At 38.9% G+C, this 22,456-nt stretch overlaps 1 protein-coding gene across 1 annotated transcript in view; it reads right to left on the bottom strand.

Moving 5' to 3' along the window:
* LOC140639190 (phospholipid-transporting ATPase ABCA3-like) overlaps positions 1-22,456 on the bottom strand; it is a 136,316-nt gene that overhangs the window by 31,537 nt on the left and 82,323 nt on the right. Inside the window, exons 18-21 of the mRNA XM_072837688.1 lie at positions 12,232-12,481; positions 11,650-11,854; positions 4,946-5,168; positions 2,508-2,678 (exon numbers count right to left, since the gene is read on the bottom strand). Of these exons, the coding sequence (XP_072693789.1) occupies positions 2,508-2,678; positions 4,946-5,168; positions 11,650-11,854; positions 12,232-12,481 (849 nt within the window). The remainder of the gene's footprint in view (positions 1-2,507; positions 2,679-4,945; positions 5,169-11,649; positions 11,855-12,231; positions 12,482-22,456) is intronic.

The following is a 22,456-nucleotide window of genomic DNA, read 5'->3' as shown; positions in this document are numbered from 1 at the left end:
AACCAATAACTACCAATTAGTATTAAATAAAAATGAAGAAGTCCTAAGTAAATAGATGGATGGCTAGAACTCAATAAGCAAAGGCATATACCAAGCCACAGAGTGTAAAAACAAAATTGTAAAGATATTAAATCTTTCAAAAAAATTTTTACAGAATTAAAGCAATGTCAGTAAAATTCCTACTAGATTTGTTTTGTGTGTGTGTGTGTTAAAGAAAAGGTAATCCCTAAATATATACAGAATTGTAAAATAAATGTCAAGACATAGCCAAGTTCCAATTTCAAAACTTACCACCAAAGCTAAAGTAATCAAGATGGGGGTGGTACTGAAACAAGGACATACAGATCAATTAAATACAAGTGAGAGTTCAGAAATAAACCCATACTTCTGAGGTTAACCTGTTTCAACAAGAGTGCTAAGTTAATTAAGTGGGGAAATGGAGTAGTCTGGAGTAGTCTTTTGAACAAATGGTGCTGGAATAACTGGATATCCATACACAAAAGAATCAAACTAGAACCCTGTCTCACACCATATACAGAAATCAACTTACAAGAGAATCAACAATCTAAATATAAAGGCTATGACAATAAATCTCTAGGGGGAAACACTGGGTAAATCTCTTTGACCTCTGATTAAGCAATGATTTTTCTTTGACACCTAAGCTGTACAAACAACCAAAGAAACAATGGGTAAGCTGGACTTCATCAAAATGAAACACTACTGTATATCAAAGGACACAAGTAAGAAAGTGAGAATACAGCCCTGGGAGAAAATATTTACAAGCCATATATCAAAGAAGGGTCTGTTTTCCAGAACACATAAAGACAAATAACCCAATTTCAAATGGGCAAAGTACTTGAATAGACATTTCTATGAAGAAGGTATACAAATGAACAATGGGTACATGAAAAGATGCTCAACATCACTGGTAACAGTAGAGAAATGCAAATTGAAACAACAATGTGATATAACTTCATACTTACTAGAAAGGCTATATACTTTTAAAAAATGGAAAATAACAATTGTTGGAGAAGATATGGAGGAACTGGAACCCTTCTACATTGCTGTGCAAAATAGTCCTTGCTTCTATGGAGACTTGATAATACCTGATTTCCATGTCACTAGATTTTACCAGAAATATTTCTCTTCCATTTTTTTCCACCTCACCTCATCTCCTAAAGTTTATTTCATACAGTTTATAGTTCTGAACACTGAGCTTCCCTTTGAGGCCATTGACTACTCTTCTAGGTAATATCTGGCTTACTAAGTATTCCTTCTCACTCTGCCCACTCTCACCAAGATAAGATATTTTCAAAATTAGCTAATAAATGATACAATACCACCATGGGGATTTCTAAAGTTAAAATGAATGTTTACCCTTTCAACAAACTTCAGTACTGTTTGTCTTTCTCTTTACTTCTTTTCTGGCTCTTTTTTCTGTTGTACAGCACTTTATCATTCAAATCACTACATTTATTTATTTATTTATTTATTTATTTATTTATTTATTTATTTAGCAGTTGAGTTCCTCTATATGCAGATACTGTATTAGATACTGGAGAATGGATGTCATCCATTCCTTCAAATAAATTTTGGGTGGATGAGTATGAGTGATTACCAGTAGTGGAGGTGGTGGGAGGTAACAAAAGTAAATGTAATACAAATACTTCCCCTGGAGGTTCTTTTCCAAAGATGAAATGCATTTTGCAATGAGAGAACACAAGCTGTGAATCCCAGTTCTACACCATAAACGTTTGGTGTAAGTCATCTTCCTCGACAGGAGTATAAAAACTGAGAACTTGAGGTTATGAAGATTTCAAATAATGTAATTACATACTATGTGGTTGATTGTTAGTAGCTCTTATATCTGACAGCTACTCTAAACTTACCTTAGCTTTGCTTTTGAGGTTTTATTATATTTACAAAGTTTTTCTCCCAGTCTTACAAAATGATTTATGTACTGAACATGTGTCTTGACTCTCTCCTTTGGAATAAGGGCTGACTTCCCACATACCTCATGTGCTAAGCCCAGGACTAATTTCTTAAGCTTAGGAACCCCATGGATACTATTAAAATGAACAAAGGGAAGCCTCACTAAAGTGGAGTCAGGAGGACAGCAGGGGTAACTCTCACACCCTACCACTCTGTCAGTGACAAGAAGTATCAATCATAGATCCAAAAGAAGAATCCTCAAAGGCAAGAATCAAAAATTACAGACCCCAACAACAGTAACAAAAATGTACATTGTGTCTCCTATAAGAAATTGATGACCCCTGCATCTTGGCCAATGAGAAACAGTCATCACCCTGAACTCTTGTTTCTCTCTGATGGACTTGTTTAAACAATTCCTCTTAAATAATGTTCCTCTCTAAAATAATGTTTGTGAGACTTGCCTATGGTTTGCTGTCACTTGCTTGTTCTGTATTGCAGTTCTCTGCCATTCCCCAATTTACCCATTTTTTGCTGGAAAAATTAGCAGTTTTATGTTTAAGGTTAATAATACTTACTTTCTGTACTACAATTTAGGTAGACAGGAGGTTTATTTCCAGAGCACCATTTCTTAATCTGGTAGAAAGTAAAATAGTCATTGATACACTTCGCAAGGTTGTAATTGGGAAAGAACAGTAATGAATTAAGTATGAAGTCTCTGGTGGCTCTGGAGATCCTATGTTGAACTTCTAAAAAAGATGATAAGATTAGATTTTATTATAGGAAATGAACTACCCTGAAAAGAATAAATCCCCCAAGGATGATCCAACAAAGCTCAGGAATTAAAAAACAGATGATTATATTCAAGAACACTAATTATTTCCCAATAAGTTTGTTAACTGACATCCAGTGACATACTTTGTGTTGATAATTGTGGAGTTCTGAAAAGTCTCTTTGGTGAAGTGGGTGTGCATGTGATAAGACTTCCTGGCACCTGATAAGGAGAGGAAACTACCACTATTTTTTTTTTAACATTTCTAATCCCAATTGATCAAGTAAGGAAATAAAGAGAAATTGGAGATATAGCCTAGAATTCAACAGTAAGAACAGATAGGGAAATTATGACATCTTTGAGAGGAGAAAAATCTTAAAGGGAACCAGCTGATAGATAACTACTATAGAGATAGTTAAAGCTCCAGAATGTATTTACTATGAACAGTTATTAGAGACTAAGTTCCTGGAGATATGCTTAATTTATGAATTGATATTATGGAATTTTTATCATGAATTCAGTTTTTTAGAAAGAAGATAAAAGGCTAGCTTAAACAGAAACTTCATGGAAGATACTGTGGGCAAAAAGGTAGCCAGGAAACGAAACTTCAAGTGTCCAAGTCATGGTGATTCTATTCATTGTAGATTTTAAATTGATAAAGACACAAATTGTTGATCCAAGTTAAAAAATTCAGGATATTGGCTAATTGAACAGATGCCAAGTTCCTTGCAACTTATTAACTGGAAAATTAAGGTCAACAGATGCTGTCAATAACCTTAAGTCAAAGCTACCTTTGATGCTTGCTTACCTTCAAGAACACTTGCTTTCATTTAATTGTTGGCCTCTGCCAATTCCATAATTTCCTTTCAGTTCATTATTTTTGGCACAGTATCACTCGTAATGTTTGTTCTCCTCAAAAGTGAAAGTCTCTTTTGACTTCCTAATTGCCAAATCTACTGGCTTCCTTTTTGTTCTCATCCTACTCCACATTACTCTTTGCAACATAATCCTCCCAAAAAAGTCTTTCAAAAACTTTCTAAAACAGTAATTTATTCCTATTCTTACTCTTAAACAACTATTACTCTCTAGTCCCCTAAATGATCATTTCATTTTAGATTAGGGCTCACAGACTCAAATGAGTCTCCCTCACAACACAAAGTATTCTTTGAACAAGTGTACAAAAATATACAAACATTTGCTTTCCATACTTTGGGTATTCCTTTGAGAGAATGAGTGCTAAGGTATATCTGTTAACAAGTTTTTTCATCTGCTATGCAGAAGCTTAACTCTTAAACATGTGAAATATTCATTCTCAAAGGAAGTTACAGGCTATTCTTTTGTGGCCAGTGAAGGGCTAAGGGAACAAGGCAGGAGCTAGTGTTTATGATGCAACAGAAAGGGAGGATGTGGGAGAGTATTCAGGCCAGCTGAAATGCACATTGGAGGGTGAATTAACAACTGCATTTACAATGGCCATTTTAGTAACTATCTCTCCAAATCTCAAATTCAGAGAAGGAAAATGAGGAAATACACATTCAAGAATACTGTAGAAAACAGTCCTGGAAGGGAGGGAAGCTGGCTTAGATAATTATATGGACATCAGATGCATATAGAGATTTTCTTCCTGGAAAATCTTGTTAGGTTGCTCACAATCTTGTGACTTTTCATTTAATTAGGGAAAAAAAGGCACATTGCAAAGCCTTCCTTGAACAAAACTGTCAGCCTCTCCCAAGGACTCAAGGTTCCTCTCCATTCTTCCTTCTCTTCATCTCACTACAAACCGCCATAACATCAAGGGAAAACACTTTTAAATAATGGCTTCATATAGTTGAGATAGAATTTATTCTAACTTTCTGAGGACTGCTCTTCTAAAATGAAAGCTGCTTTTTTGTGTTCTCTCTGTATGACAAGTGAGTCTCAGGAAAAATGTTCCTAAAATTCCCCATATCTGTTGCAAAACAAATTATTTAAGTCATGCCATGGAGTTACTAGAGGTGGGGATAGAGTGGAGGAAACTTGTCAAAGGACTTGTAGGTCAGGTTCAGTCCCATCAGTTCAGCATGAAGATCCCAGCTCTAACAAGGCGCCCAGAATATCATAGGCACTCAAATGTTATGAACCTATGTCAAATACAGGATTTTCCCAAAACCTAAAACTTAATTGTCTATTAATATCCTTAGTTCACTCCTACTTATTTATTTACTGCTGCTTTCTGGGGAAAGAGAAATTTTGTAAAGTCCTTACCCTTACCAAATTGCAATGTGGCATCTATGAGGGTACTGAAAATGCCTGAAAGGTAGTTGAATAGGACAAGTTTGATGTAGGCAGAAGTACTTTTAGTAAACAGGAAGCTCAGCAGATACATGAGGGGAATGGCAGACCAGCCATACAGCATGAAGATCAGCATTGTGTCCAGAAAATGGTAATCTGTGATGTAAATATCCAATTGGCAGAATTTAAATGCTCCCTGAAACACAGAGAGCATAGAGATAAAGGCAAGTAAAAAATAATACAAGCCAGAATGTTTAGAGAAGGAGATAGCAAGTCCTATCACTATTTAGCATGGATATATTCATTAATTGAATCAATTAGCCTCTAAAAAAAGCTCCAGCTTAGGAGCATAAAGGTAGGATACTCCTACCTCTACTTCACCAAAGGACAGTCCAATGAGCAAACCACCACAAGTCCCTTAATTTTTTTCTACCTGGAATTGTTTTTAGCTTATTTATTTTTATTAAAATTAAAAAAATTAAGTTCAATTAGCCAACATATAGTACATATCATCTAACTGATGTACAAACTGATATCATCAGTTTCAGATATCATGTTCAATAATTTATCAGTTGTGTATAACACCCAGTGATAGAATATTTTTTTAAATTAACAGTCAGTATACTTTCCCTTAATAATCCTAATAACTCTCAGCTTTCCCAGAAAATAGGTTATTTCTGTAGAAAGCCTATTTCTCTAAAGATTTTTTCTTATCTCTGGTTATACCTTATCTATCATACCTTTGAACTGGGTCCCCTACTCACATCACATTGACCCAAGGAACTCTGGGGCTTCCTTCTTATATTTTTCTAATTGAAATTTAAAAACAGACACTGAAGCATAAACTTAAAGGGACTTAAATTGAATGAATGATGATGGTGGAGATAAATCTGTAGTTGTTAAAGCAAATTTCTAGAAATCAGTATCTCATTAGTAAATGCAGTTTCTCTACAAATGTCAGGGTTGTCTCTTTGGGCAGTTACATAATTATATAGCAGGACAACCAAGAAGCAAATAACACAGTTAAGCTAAGAATTTTTATGCAATTGTGATGTCCTTGGTTGTGATAGCAGTAGCAAAAGAAGACTGGTAGATCTTAGTTGAATTCAATACCTATAGTTGGTTTGTTTTTGAATAAGCATACTGTAAACCTAAACTGAATAAATAGAGTGAAGTACCCAAATACAAGTCATATGATCTAACAATCCCTGTGTTTGAATGCTTAAAATCCTTGAAAGCCACAGATCAAAACTTATTTCAAAGAAAAGTCAAATTCCTACTTGGATAAATGATATATTCTGTTCTTGGACAAGAAGACTGTGAATATGCAGCTTCTATGAAAATTGATCTATAAATAAACATGCAAACAAAGTTTCAAGTAAATATTTTTTTAAAGAATATTACACCCTTTTTGAACTCGGCCACAGTAACCTCTTGCAAGATACATCCACAAAGGCAAAAGAAACAAAAGCAAAAATGAACTATTGGGACTTCATCAAGATAAGAAGCTTTTGCACAGCAAAGAATACAGTCAACAAAACTCAAAGACAACCTACAGAATGGGAGAAGATATTTGCAAATGACGTATCAGATAAAGGGCTAGTTTCCAAGATCTATAAAGAACTTATTAAACTCAACACCAAAGAAACAAACAATCCAATCATGAAATGGGCAAAAGACATGAAGAGAAATTTCACAGAGGAAGACATAGACATGGCCAACATGCATATGAGAAAATGCTCTGCATCACTTGCCATCAGGGAAGTACAAATCAAAACCACAATGAGATATCACCTCACACCGGTGAGAATGGGCAAATTAACAAGGCAGGAAACAACAAATGTTGGAGAGGATGCGGAGAAAAGGGAACCCTCTTACACTGTTGGTGGGAATGTGAACTGGTGCAGCCACTCTGGAAAACTGTGTGGAGGTTCCTCAAAGAGTTAAAAATAGACCTGCCCTACGACCCAGCAATTGCACTATTGGGGATTTACCCCAAAGATACAGATGCAGTGAAACGCCGGGACACCTGCACCCCTATGTTTATAGCAGCAATGGCCACGATAGCCAAACTGTGGAAGGAGCCTCGGTGTCCAACGAAAGATGAATGGATAAAGAAGATGTGGTTTATGTATACAATGGAATATTACTCAGCTATTAGAAATGACAAATACCCACCATTTGCTTCAACGTGGATGGAACTGGACGGTATTATGCTGAGTGAAGTAAGTCAGTCGGAGAAGGACAAACATTATATGTTCTCATTCATTTGGGGAATATAAACAATAGTGAAAGGGAATATAAGGGAAGGGAGAAGAAATGTGTGGGAAATATCAGAAAGGGAGACAGAACGTAAAGACTGCTAACTCTGGGAAACGAACTAGGGGTGGTAGAAGGGGAGGAGGGCGGGGGGTGGGAGTGAATGGGTGACGGGCACTGGGGGTTATTCTGTATGTTAGTAAATTGAACACCAATAAAAAATAAAAAAAAAGAATATTTTTATTTGTTTATTTGAGAGAGAGAGAGAGAGAGAGAGAATGAGTAGAGGGAGAGGGACAAGCAGACTTCCTGCTGAGCAGGAAGTCTGGTGTGGGGCTTGACCCCAGGACTCTGGGATCATGAGATCATGACCTGAGCCAAAGGCAGATGCCCAACCAACTGAGCCACTGAGGTGCCCCTATATTTGTTATTAATTTTTTTATAACATGGTGCTGTAACATTGGGTGCATAAATATTTGCAAGTGTTAGATCTTCTTGTTGGATTGTCCCCTTTACTATGATAGAGACCTTCTTCATCTCATTACAGTCTTTGGTTTAGTGTCTAGTTTTTCAGATATAAGTATTGCTACTCCAGCTTTCTTTTGACATCTATTTGCATGAAAAATGTTTCTAGATCCCTTCACTTTCAATATGTAGGTGTCTTTAGGTCTAAAACAAGTCTCTTGTAGGCAGCATATAGATAGCCCTTTTTAAAAAAAATTCATTCTGACACTCGGGGTCTTTTGATTGGAGCATTTAGTCCATTTACATTCAGAGTAATTGTTGATAGATATGTATTTTTTGCTATTTTATTATTTTCTGTTGTTTCTGGAGATTTTCTTTGGTCCTTTCTTTCCTTCACCATTTTTGGTCTTTTCTTTCCACTCAAAGCATCCTCTTTAATATTTCTGGCAGGGTGGTTTAGTGGGCACAAACTTCTTTAGTTTCTGCTTGTCTGGGAAACTTTTTATCTTTCCTTCTATTCTGAATGATAGCCTTACTGGATAGACTATTCTTGGTTGCAGATTTTCCCCATTAGTATGTTGAATATATCATGCTACTTCGTTATGGCTTGCCATGATTCTGTTGAAAGATTTGCTAGCTTTATGTGTTTTTCCTTGTATGTTAAGAACTTCTTTTGTCTTTCTGCTTTTAAGATTTTTCTTTATCACTTTATTTTGCAAATTTAATTACAATATATCTTGGTATTGGAATGCTTTTGCTGATTTTGATGGGAGTTCTCTGTGCTTCCTGGATTTGGATGTCTGTTTCCTTCCCCAGATTAGGGAAATTTTCAGCTATTATTTTGTCACATAAATTTTCTACCCCCGTTTCTTTCTCTTCTTCTTCTGGGACTCCTATAATACAAACGTTATAATGTTTGATGGAGTCACTGAGTTCCCTAAGTCTATTTTCATGTTCCATAATTCTTTCTTTCTTTTTGTTCATTTAATATTCTGTATTACTAATTCATTTCTCTGCTTCTTCTAGCCTACTGTTCATTACATCAAGCCTGTTTCCAATCCCAGTTACTGCATTCTTCATTTCTGTTGGATTCTTTTTTAATACTTCTATTTGGTAAGGGTCTCCTTTTTTAAAATATTTTATTTATTCACAAGAGACACAGAGCGAGAGAGAGAGAGAGGCAGAGACACAGGCAGAGGGAGAAGCAGGCTCCATGCAGGGAGCCCGACGTGGGACTCGATCCCGGGTCTCCAGGATAACGACTTGGGCCGAAGGCAGGTGCTCAACCACTGAGCCATCCGGGCGTCCCTGGTAAGGGTCTCCTTGATGTCTTCCATTCTTTTACAAGCCCAGAAAATATCCTTATGATTTTTGCTTTAAATTCTCCATCAGGCATGTTACTTACATCTGTTTCACTTCAATTTCTTGCTGTGGTCTCATCCTGTTTCATTTGGGATGAATTCCTCCATCTTGGCATTTTGTCTAAATCATTACCTTCTTTTTTTTTTTTTTTAATTTTTATTTATTCATGATAGGCACACAGTGAGAGAGAGAGAGGCAGAGACACAGGCAGAGGGAGAAGCAGGCTCCATGCACCGGGAGCCTGACATGGGATTCGATCCCGGATCTCCAGGATCGCGCCCTGGGCCAAAGGCAGGCGCCAAACTGCTGCGCCACCCAGGGATCCCCATTACCTTCTTCTTTGTGTTAGAAAAGCCTGTTGTGGGCAGCCCTGGTGGCGCAGCAGTTTGGCGCAGCTTGCAGCCTGGGGTGTGATCCTGGAGACCTGGGATCGAGTCCCACATCGGGCTCCCTGCATGGAACCTGCTTCTCCCTCTGTCTGTGTCTCTGCCTTTCTCTCTGTGTCTATGAATAAATAAATAAAATCTTTAAAAAAAAAAGAAAAGAAAAGCCTGTTGTTTCCTGCTCCTGAGAGTAAATGGCTTTATGAAGAAGAGATCATGTAGTGCCCAGAGCCTGGTGTTCAACGTCTCTGGTGTGAGCTGTGTGTGCCCTGCTTTTGTGTTTTGTGTGCACCATCCTTCAGGCCAGTTGTCTGCAGAAGCTCTCCTTGTCTGCAGTGGGTAATGTTTGGTTCTTGGTCAGAATGTGATGAGTTTTAAGTAGGTGTGCTTTAGTCTGCTTATAAATGAGACCTGATACCAGTTCCACTAGAACTGAAACCCAGCAGAACTCTTTGATTGGGAGTTGTGGTATGGTCAGAGGTTTCTGCTGTCATCTGGGGAAGGTGCTCACTGTACTAAGACTGAGGCATGCTTGACTGAGAAGGGCAGTCCCACCAGAGCGCAGGGGCGTGGGACTTGTTGTAAGCAAGTTAGGCAGCCTGTGGGGGCACCTCTGCCCTGCTTCCTGAAGGTGGCTGTGTGTATATGATGAGGGGCAGGGGAGTGAAATAGTGACAGCCAGCTCCTTTGTCTCCAGGAGAGGTGTCTCTGTGAATCCTGCCTCTCAGGGAACTACTCAAGAAGAGCAAATGATCACCCCCCATGCTGTCTGCCTCTGGATTGTTTGCCTGCCTTCTTTCCATGAGCAGTGTAGTGTCTTCCAGGCTCTATCCCTGTCAAGTCTGCTGATCTTTAAAACTCTAGGCTTTAGAGATGTGATATGGGCAGAGGTTTGTGCTGGTCTTTTGGGGGAGAAACCCACCATGCTGGACTGAGGCAAGCTTGACTGAGAAGGAAGGGCAGTCCCACAAGAGCCCATTGGGTGGGACTTTGTGTCAGCAAGTTAGCCAGTGTGTGTCAGCCCTGCACTGCTTCCCACAGGTGGCTCAGTGTTTTTCCTAAGAGGTGGGGAGGGAAGTGATGCCAGCCACCTCCTTTGTCCCTGGAAAGGTATCTCCATGAAGGTTGCTTCTCAGGGAGGTGTTCAGGGAGGTGCTCCATGAAGAGCAAATACTGTCACCCTTGTGTGTCCCAAGCATTCTTCAGACTGCCGTTTTCACCCATTCATGTGCTCCCACGTTTGCCTGCCTTCTCTCCAGGAGCAGGGCAGTGACTTCAGAGCTCTATCCTAGCCCAACCTGCAGACCTTTTAAAACTCCAGGCTGTAAGCCCGGATGGTTGCAAGAACTCACAAAAATAATCCACCCCTCCCCCTCTTGTTTTCCCAGCAATGGCACTGGAGAAATGTTCTTCTTGTGCATTCCTGTGTGCTGTACTCTCTCTCACTCTTCTTTGTGACTATAGCTCCCTCCCATCCACAGTACCAGTGACCTGCCCCTACACCATGTCTCCACACTTCCACCTTCTATGATGTAGCCTCTGCTCTCCCTTTAGTTGTGGAGTTTGTTCTATCAGTCTTCAGGTTGATTTTTTGAGTACTTCGAATTATTTGATAGTTATCTAGTTGTGTTCTTGGGAGCAGATGAGCTTAGCACCCTCCTCTCCCGCTGCCATCTTCTCTTAGAGTTGGTTTTTCTTTCTATTTTTTTTCTAATTTTTAAAATTTATTTATGATAGTCACAGAGAGAGAGAGAGAGAGAGAGAGAGGCAGAGACACAGGCAGAGGGAGAAGCAGGCTCCATGCACCAGGAGCCTGACGTGGGACTCAATCCCGGGTCTCCAGGATTGCGCCGTGGGCCAAAGGCAGGCGCTAAACCGCTGCGCCACCCAGGGATCCCCAGAGTTGGTTTTTCTAAGGTCTCTCTCTTTGGTTTGCAAATGGCCACCTTTTGCTGTGTCTTCAGATGACCTTTACTATGTGCATGAACACTTATGTCTTTTTGTATGTTCAAATATCCTCTTCTTAAAAAGGATAGCAGTCAGATTGGATTAGGGCCTACCCTAACTATTTCATTCTAACTTAGTCACCTCTTTGAAGGCCTTATCTCCAAATACAGTTATGATTTGAGTTACATAATTAGAAAATAGGAATTTTCCAAGGGATATGGAAGGAAAATGAGGTCTCAAGAAAGTGTATCTAACACTTACCAGTAGTAAGCAGCAGGTAATGAAGAAGAGGATGAAATCCCACAGTAGAGCAGAAAGCCAGTACACAGGGATGTAAACCCCACTCAAAAATTGGATGTGCTTTGCCTTAGTGACTTGTTCAGTCACTGTCAGGAGACAAAAGCCACTGATCAGAAGAGTCATGCCAAAATGTAGATTTAAGGCCACCTGGAGTCCATCTGACAATCTACAGAAGAAGGAACAAAAGTAGATATATCAGGAAACCAATACAGCAGAAAACATAAATTTCTATCAATAACTTTTTAATCATGTAAATGTAATAATATAGGGTAGGAGAGATGCACTTAAATATCAAATTTAAGTGCATATTAAATTAGGGGCACCTGGGTGGCTCAGTCAGTTAAGCATCTGCCTTCAGCTCAGATCATGATCTCAGGAATCCTGGGATCTAGTCCTCTGTCCGGCTGCGTTCAGTAGGGAGTCTGCTTCTCCCTTTCACATGACCTTCCCTCTTGCTCCTGCTCTTGCTCACTCTCACTCTCTCAAATAAATAAATACATAATCTTTTAGAAATGTCAAATTTTAATAAAAAGAATAACATACGTTCCACTTTGTTTTTTAGGCTTAGAGTAAGGCTGAGGTTTATTGAAGATTGTTATGGAAGCATTAGAGCCAGCAACTGTCATGAAAAGAATGTTGTCTAATATTGCCAAGGCCAGAGATGGTGAATGATATGCTTGATTGTTGAAAAGAGCAGTAAGAATTATTTTATTTGTCTTCACCTCAATGGAAAATGCAACAATGCATAAGTGAATACAATCTTCATTTTCCATTAAGTATTTCAGTAGGTCACCTAAGATGAGGAAATAATGTTGGTCAGTTTATCCACAAAAGAGATCATCTACAAAGTTATGTTGGGGAAAGAAACAAATAATTTATTTGGTTCTCATCCCTTTCAATTTTCTTATAATGATTATTTCAAACATTTGTTATTCTCCTCATGCACTCTACACTATTATTAAATTCCAAGCTCTCTCATTTCATAGCCTATGATCTGGATTCCTACTTCACTGAGAAAACACAGGCAACTTGGTATAGATTTTCTTGACTTATCTTAGATTCATAAGTAACTTCCACTTACAGATTTTATTGCTTAAAGCAGAAAATTTTTCTCTGTGAAAATAAAAAAGCTGGATTAAAAAAAATCACCTCTTTGAAGGTATTATATACCTAAAAAAAGCAATCAACATTTGGGAGATAAACCCTTAGAAGGAATGGAAATGCACTGAATTGAGCCAAACATTCTATATCCTTTTTTCCTTTAAAGCATTTTAGATTTATAATTGATGGAATGCATTGGTAAATACTGAAGCCTTCAGTGGGGCTCCTAAAGGGCTATACCCTAAGAGTAAGAGTGAGTAAGATATAGATGAGTTCTTACAAAAATTTTAACCCAATATTAAATTACTTAAATCCTCATTTAGATTTATATCTTCCCTTAATCTCATTGCCTTTCAGGAGTTAAATCTCCTCTGGAGCAGATAATCTCAAGTAAAGTATATATAATTTTCATATACAATATTTGGCATTCAATTAAAAAATCACTAGATATACTAAAAAACAGAACCAAGAAAAAGCACAGATAATAGAAACAGATCCATATATAAACTAGATATTAGAGACAGAATATTTTCCAGAGAACTGGAGTCCATAGGAAGAATCAAATACTTATGTTAGAATTGATAAAGCACATAAATTACAATCAACATATAATTCATAAATCAATGTATAACTCATGGACACAAATGAGGAATAGACCAGAAACTGGAAGACAGGTTGATTAGAAAATACCCAGCTAAAAGCACAGTAAGAAAGAGAATGGGGAAAAAAGATAACATAAATTAGCAATATTAGAAATGATACAGGGGAAATCACTACAGATCCTGCAGCCATCAAAAGGGTAATAAAGGAATACTCCGAACAATTCTACAAACATAATTTGACAATTTAGATGAAATAGAACACTTCCTCAAAACACGCAAACCATCACAATTCTCCCGATATGTCATTTGAATAATTATAACTGTTAAGGAAATTAACCTCATAAGTTAAAAATTCCTCCCAAAAGAAATCTCCAGGTCTAGATGTTTCTCCAGAGAGCTTTATAATATATTTAAGGAAGAATCAACACTATACACAATATTTTTCAGAAAATACAGGAGGAGGGAATGTTTTTGAATTCATTTTTTCAAGTATTACTCTGATAGAAAAATGATAAAAGTACCAAGAAAAAGGAAAATTACAGACCAAGGTCTTTCACAAATATAACACCTCTTAACAAAGTATTAGCAAATAAAATTCAGCAATATATGAAAAGAATTACAACCATGGTCAAGTGGAGTGTCTTCCAGGGATTCAAGGCTGGTTTCCTATTTAAAACTCTACCAATGTTACTCAGCATGTTTTAGGCTGAAAAATCATTAATAATCATATCAATCTATGCAGAAAAAAACACATGACAAAACTTCTAATCATTCATGAGAAAACTGAATAAAAGGTATAGGTATAGTGATAGGGGTGGGGCAAGATGCTGGAGGAGTAGGGTCCCCAAGTCACCTCTCCCCACCAGTTTACCTAGATAACTTTAAAATCATCCTGAAAACCTACGAATTCGACCTGAGATTTAAAGAGAGAACAGCTGGGGGATCCCTGGGTGGCTCAGCGGTTTAGCGCCTGCCTTTGGCCCAGGGAACGATCCTAGAGTCCTGGGATCCAGTCCCACATCGGGCTCCTGCAGGGAGCCTGCTTCTCCCTCCTCCTGTGTCTCTGCCTCTCTCTCTATGTCTATCATAAATAAATAAATAAATCTTAAAGAGAGAGAGAGAGAGAGAACAGCTGGAACGCTACAGAGAGAAGAGTTTGCACTTCTAACAAGGTAGGAAGGCGGTAAAAAAAAAATTTTATTTTTAAATCAAGTGGGGAGGGGCACCGAGAGGAGCCGGGCTAAAGCTGGTGGCGAGAGCCTCCAGGACAGAAAGCCCAACCCTGGAGAAGCAGGAACTTTTAAAAATCTGCACCGGATTCTTCCCGGAAGCAAAGGTGCTCAGCAGGGAAACCGGCCAGAACCACAGAAGCACTGGAGCCTCCAGGTTCCCGGGGTCACTAACAGAGGAGGTGCGCCCTGGGGGAGAGCGTGGCACAGACTGTGGGCCGAGTGCAGTAAAGGGCTGGAGCGAGCCAGGCGGGGCCTCGGGAGAAGCTCAGGTGGCGGCTCCAGGCGGAGGGGGCTGCGCCCTGCTGCCTTCAGGAGCCGGATCCCCAGGAGCACGATTCCACCAGAACAGGCCTCGGATCCCAGGGCACCGGGGGACACAGCCCAGGATCCTGTGCTCCCCCTGGGACAGGAGGGGAGGGCACAGAACAGCGAGGACTCTCCTGCTGCTAGGCGCCCCCAAGCTGTGCAGATCAGCGCCCCCCATCCCTAGGAGCATCCAGACCTGTGATGACTGGGAGACTGCGGTAGTTACTAAGGAAGCTGACTCCAGAGCTGGAAGGCTAGCCGCCGCCAGTGTGGTTGTTCCTCCTGGTGTCACCCTGTGCCTGGGATGGAGCAGGGGCCACCAGGGAACAGGGGCCTCAGAGGGTAAACAGCTCCCACTGAGCTGTGAACACACCCGAGAATCAGCACAGCAGGCCCCTCCCACAGAAGACCAGTTGGAAGGACAGGGGAAGAGCAAGTTCTTGGCTGAGCAGCGCTGGAAACCTCCAGGGGAAGTTGAGGGATTTACAGTACATAGAACCGGAGGATACCCACCTCTTGGTTTTTTTTCTTTTTCTTCCTTTTTTCCAGTACAACTCGTTTTTAGCCACTCTGCCCTGAGCAAAATGACTAGCAAGAAGAACTCACCACAAAAGAAAGAATCAGAAACTACTCTCTGCCACAGAGCTACAGAACTTGGATTACAATTCGATGTCAGAAAGCCAATTCAGAAGCACAATTATAAAGCTACTGGTGGCTCTGGAAAAAAGCATAAAGAATTCAAGATAATTCATGACTGCAGAATTTAGATCTAATCAGGCGGAAATTAAAAATCAATTAAATGAGAGGCAATCCAAACTGGAGGTCCTAACGAACGAGTGAGTGACATAGAAGACAAATTGATGGCAAGGAAGGAAGCTGAGGAAAAAAGAGAAAAACCATGAAAAGACCATGAGGATAGGTTAAGGTAAATAAATGACAGCCTCAGAAGGAAAAATCTATGTTTAATTGGAGTTCCAGAGGGTGCTGAAAGGGACAGAGGACCAGAAAGCATATTTGAACAAATCATAGCTGAGAACTTCCCTAATTTGGGGAGGGAAACAGGCATTCAGATCTAGGAGACAGAGAGATCCCCCCAAAATCAATAAAAACCATTCAACACCTCACATTTAATAGTGAAACTTGCAAATTCCAAAGATAAAGAGAAAATCCTTAAAGCAGCGAGAGATAAGTGATCCCTAGCTTATATGGGGAGAAATATTAGATTAACATCAGACCTCTCCACAGAGACCTGGCAGGCCAGAAAGGGCTGGCAGGATATGTTCAGGGTCCTATGAGAAGAACATGCAGCCAAGAATACTTTATCCAGCAAGGCTCTCATTCAGAATAGGAGAGATGAAGAGCTTCCAAGATAGGCAGAAACTGAAAGAATATGTGACCACCAAACCAGCTCTGCAAGAAATATTAAGGGGGACTCTGTAGAAGAAAGAGGATGCCCAAAGGAATAATCCACAAAAACAGGGACTGAATAGGTATTATGATGACACTAAATTCATATCTTTCAACAGTAACTCTGAACGTGAATGGGCTTAATGATCTCATCAAAAGACGCAGGGTTTCAGACTGGATAAAAAAGCAAGACCCATCTATTTGCTTTCTACAAGAGACATAAGGACACCTACAGCCTGAAAATGAAAGGTTGGAGAACCGTTTACCACTCAAATTGTCCTCAAAAAGAAAGGGGTAGGAATCCTCATATCAGATAAAGTTTATCCCAAAGACTGTAGTAAGAGATGAAGAGGGACATTATATCATACTATCCATCAAGAGGACCTAACAATCATGATTATTTATGCCCCGAATGTGGGAGCTGCCAAGTATATCAATTAATAACCAAAATAAAGACATACTTAGATAATAATACACTAATAGTAGGAGACTTCAACACAGCACTTTCTGCAAATGACAGATATTCTAACCACAACATCTCCAAAGAAACAAGGGCCTTAAATGATACACTGGACCAGATGTACACTTTCACAGATATTTACAGAACTTTCCATCCAAACGCAACTGAATACACATTCTTCTCAAGTGCACATGGAACTTTCTCCAGAACAGATCACATACCAGGTCACAAATTAGATGTTAACCAGTACCAAAAGATTGGGATTGTCAAAAACCAAGTGGGTGGGGCGGAATGAAAATTCCTTCAATGGATGAATGGTTAAGTAAACTGTGTTACAACCCCATGATGGAATAGTCCATAGCAATGATGGAATGAATAATGGATAGACATGATACCAGATGTTGAGTGAAATGCCAATCCAGAAGTGTACATATTATATGATTCCATTTTTATGTCATTCTTAAAATGATTAAACTATATAAGTGATCCTTGTGGTGAACAAAATGTTCTGTACTAATGTCAATATCCTGCTGGGGATATTGTGGTATAGTTTTGCAAGATGTTGCCATTGTTATGTAAGATCACTCAGTATTATTTTTCACAACAGTAAGTTGACAATTATCTCACAATAAAAAGCTGAAGTGTTAAATTCAGTGTTAATGGTTCTTATTCTCCTCCACTTCTAAAGAGAAAACAAAATCTACTTTAGTTCTCTTCAGATATATTTCAAATCTCTTTTCTCCTTCTTTCACAGCCTTAACCTCTCTTGCCTAGATTATCACAATTCTATCCCAGTTGACTTCATTGACATTGGATCTGTTCCCTTTGGAATCATTCCCTCACATTTAATTCAATTTAGTAAGACTATATTTAATTATACACTCATTGATTGTATGCCAGAATTTAGGTTAGGATCTAGAGATATAAAAGAAGTTGTGGCCTCTCCCTAATTAGTTTGAGAGACGCATGAAAAATGTGTTATTGTAATTCTGTGAGGTAAATTCCAAAAAAAAGAGGTATTCATCTAAATTGTGGATGAAGAGAAAATGTATACTTCTGTTTGGGAGGGCAGGTGGTATTTTTCAGTTATTATAAGTCCATATCCTTTCTAAAGCACATACCCATTCATTTTATGGCTTTGCTTAAAAAGTTAGCAGTGATTTCCCCATATTAAATGCATGTACTATTTGAGAAGAAAGCTAGAGATGAGAAATTACCTAGAAATCTATTTCCTCCCTAGTAAATATTTTATTTTTTCCTTAAGATTTATTTATTTGAAGAGAGAGAGTGCATGAGTGGGAAAGGCAGATAGAGAGGGAGATAGAATCTCAGACTCCACACTGAGTATGGAGCCTGACATGGGGCTCATCCCACAACCACGATTACAAACTGAGCTGAAACCAAGTGTTGGATGCTCAACCCACTGTGCCACACAGTTGCTATGCAAAACATTTTCTTGTAGTTTGGGGAAAAGAGAGAGCAAGTTATAAAGGATTTCTTGCTCTATCTTTATCCTAAAAAATTCAGTTAAAAACGGCATACAGGTTAGAATAGAGAGAACCCATATAAAATTAGAATTCACTTATACAAGGTTCTGTGGCTAAGATAATAAGAGCACAACTTAGAAAAGTACATGTAAATTATTTATTTATTTATTTATTTTTATAATAAATTTATTTTTATTGATGTTCAATTTGCCAACTTACAAAATAACACCCAGTGCTCATCCCGTCAAGTGCCCCCCTCAGTGCCCGTCACCCATTCACCCCCACTCCCTGCCCTCCTCCCCTTCCACCACCCCTAGTTCGTTTCCCAGAGTTAGGAGTCTTTATGTTCTGTCTCCCTTTCTGATATTTCCCACACACTTCTTCTCCCTTCCCTATATTCCCTTTCACTATTATTTATATTCCCCAAATGAATGAGAGCATATAATGTTTGTCCTTCTCCGATTGACTTATTTCACTCAGCATAATACCCTCCAGTTCCATCCACGTTGAAGCAAATGGTGGGTATTTGTCATTTCTAATTGCTGAGTAATATTCCATTGTATACATAAACCACATCTTCTTTATCCATTCATCTTTCGATGGACATTGAGGCTCCTTCCACAGTTTGGCTATTGTGGACATTGCTGCTAGAAACATCGGGGTGCAAGTGTCCTGGCGTTTCATTGCATCTCTATCTTTGGGGTAAATTCCCAACAGTGCAATTGCTGGGTTGTAGGGCAGGTCTCTTTTTAACTCTTAGAGGAACCTCCACACAGTTTTCCAGAGTAGCTGCACCACTTCACATTCCTGCCAACAGTGTAAAAGGGTTCCCTTTTCTCCACATCCTCTCCAACATTTGTGGTTTCCTGCCTTGTTAATTTTCCCCATTCTCACTGGTGTGAGGTGGTATCTCATTGTGGTTTTGATTTGTATTTCCCTGATGGCAAGTGATGCAGAGCATTTTCTCATGTGCTTGTTGGCCATGTCTATGTCTTCCTCTGTGAGATTTCTCTTCATGTCTTTTGCCCATTTCATGATTGGATTGTTTGTTTCTTTGGTGTTGAGTTTAAGAAGTGCTTTATAGATCTTGGAAACTAGCCCTTTATCTGATACGTCATTTGCAAATATCTACTCCCATTCTGTAGGTTGTCTTTTAGTTTTGTTGACTGTATCCTTTGCTGTGCAAAAGCTTCTTATCTTGATGAAGTCCCAATAGTTCATTTTTGCTTTTGTTTCTTTTGCCTTCATGGATGTATCTTGCAAGAAGTTACTGTGGCCAATTTCAAAAAGGGTGTTGCCTGTGTTCTCCTCTAGGATTTTGATGGAATCTTGTCTCACATTTAGATCTTTCATCCATTTTGAGTTTATCTTTGTGTATGGTGCAAGAGAGTGGTCTAGTTTCATTTGTCTGCATGTGGATGTCCAATTTTCCCAGCACCATTTATTGAAGAGACTGTCTTTCTTCCAATGGATAGTCTTTCCTTCTTTATCGAATATTAGTTGACTATAAAGTTCAGGGTCCACTTCTGGGTTCTCTATTCTGTTACATTGACCTATGTGTCTGTTTTGTGCCAGTACCACACTGTCTTGATGACCACAGCTTTGTAGTACAACCTGAAATCTGGCATTGTGATGCCCCCAGCTATGGTTTTCTTTTTTATAATTCCCCTGGCTATTTGGGGTCTTTTCTGATTCCACACAAATCTTAAAATAATATGTTCTAACTCTGTGAAGAAAGTCCATGGTATTTTGATAGGGATTGCATTAAACGTGTAAATTGCCCTGGGTAACATTGACATTTTCACAATATTAATTCTGCCAATCCATGAGCATGGAATATTCTTCCATCTCTTTGTGTCTTCCTCAATTTCTTTCAGAAGTGTTCTATAGTTTTTAGGGTATAGATCCTTTACCTCCTTGGTTAGGTTTATTCCTAGGTATCTTATGCTTTTGGGTGCAATCGTAAATGGGATTGACTCCTTAATTTCTCTTTCTTTAGTCTCATTGTTAGTGTATAGAAATGCCACTGATTTCTGGGCATTGATTTTGTATCCTGCCACACTGCTCAATTGCTGTATGAGTTCTAGCAATCTTGGGGTGGAGACTTTTGGGTTTTCTATGTAGAGTATCATGTCATCGGTGAAGAAGGGAGAGTTTGACTTCTTCTTTGCCAATTTGAATGCCTTTAATGTCTTTTTGTTGTCTAATTGCTGAGGCTAGGACTTCCAGTACTACTATGTTGAATAGTAGTGGTGAGAGTGGACATCCCTGTCTTGTTCTGATTTTAGGGGAAAGGCTCCCAGTGCTTCCCCATTGAGAATGATACTTGCTGTGGGATATTCGTAGATGGCTTTTAAGACGTTGAGGAATGTTCCCTCTATCCCTACACTCTGAAGAATTTTGATCAGGAATGGATGCTGTATTTTGTCAAATGCTTTCTCTGCATCTAATGAGAGGATCATATGATTCTTGGTTTTTCTCTTGCTGATATGATGAATCACATTGATTGTTTTACGAGTGTTGAACCAGCCTTGTGTCCCGGGAATAAATCCTACTTGGTCATGGTGAATAATTTTCTTAATGTATTGTTGTATCCTATTGGCTAGTATCTTGTTGAGAATTTTTGCATCCATGTTCATCAGGGATATTGGTCTGTAATTCTCCTTTTTGGTGGGGTCTTTGTCTGGTTTTGGAATAAAGGTGATGCTGGCCTCATAGAACGAATTTGGAAGTACCCCATCTCTTTCTATATTTCCAAACAGCTTTAGTAGAATAGGTATGGCTTCTTCTTTAAACGTTTGATAGAATTCCCCTGGGAAGCCATCTGGCCCTGGACTTTTGTGTCTTGGGAGGTTTTTGATGACTGCTTCAATTTCCTCCCTGGTTATTGGCCTGTTCAGGTTTTCTATTTCTTCCTGTTCCAGTTTTGGTAGTTTGTGGCTTTCCAGGAATGCATGCATTTCTTCTAGATTGCCTAATTTATTGGTGTATAGCTGTTCATAATATGTTTTTAAAATCGTTTGTATTTCCTTGGTGTTGGTAGTGATCTCTCCTTTCTCATTCATGATTTTATTAATTTGAGTCTTTTCTCTCTTCTTTTTAATAAGGCTGGCTAATGGTTTATATATCTTATTAATTATTGCAAAGAACCAACTCCTGGTTTTGTTGATCTGTTCCACAGTTCTTCTGGTCTCGATTTCATTGAGTTCTGCTCGAATCTTTATTAACTCTCTTCTTCTGCTGGGTGTAGGATCTATTCGGTGTTTTTTTTCTAGCTCCTTTATGTGTAAGGTTAGCTTTTGTATTTGAGTTCTTTCCAGTTTTTGAATGGATGCTTGTATTGCGATGTATTTCCCCCTCAGGACTGCTTTTGCTGCATCCCAAGATTTTGAACGGTTGTATCTTCATTCTCATTTGTTTCCATGAATCTTTTTAATTCTTCCTTAATATCCTGGATGACCCTTTCATCTTTAGCAGGATGGTCCTTAACCTCCACGTGTTTGAGGTCCTTCCAAACTTCTTTTTGTGATTTAGTTCTAATTTCAAGTCATTATGTTCTGAGAATATGCAGGGGACGATCCCAATCTTTTGGTATCGGTGCAGACCCGATTTGTGACCCAGTATGTGGTCTATTCTGGAGAAAGTTCCATGTGCACTGAGAAAAATGTGTATTCAGTTGATTTGGATGTAAAGTTCTGTAGATATCTGTGAAATCCATCTGGTCCAGTGCATCATTTAAAGCTCTCGTTTCTTTGGAGATGTTGTGTTTAGACCTATCAAGTATAGAAAGTGCTAGATTGAAGTCACCAAGTATAAGTGTATTATTATCTAAGTATTTCTTCACTTTGGTTATTAATTGATTGATATATTTGGCAGCTCCCAATTCAGGGCATATATATTGAGGATTGTTAAGTCCTCTTGTTGGATAGATCCTTTAACTATGAGATAGTGTCCCTCTTCATCTCTCACTACAGTCTTCGGGGTAAATTTTAGTTTATCTGAGATAAGGATGGCTACCCCTGCTTTCTTTTGAGGACCATTTGAATGGTAAATGGTTCTCCAACCTTTTATTTTCAGGTTGTAGGTGTCCTTCTGTCTAAAATGAGTCTCTTGTAGACAGCAAATAGATGGGTCCTGCTTTTTTATCCAGTCTGAAACCCTGCGCCTTTTGAT

Source organism: Canis lupus, chromosome 8 (genome assembly GCF_048164855.1).
Source record: "Canis lupus baileyi chromosome 8, mCanLup2.hap1, whole genome shotgun sequence".
NCBI lineage: Eukaryota > Metazoa > Chordata > Mammalia > Carnivora > Canidae > Canis > Canis lupus.
Note: the sequence above shows the minus strand (reverse complement) of the source record. Positions and strands in the feature narration are given on the sequence as shown.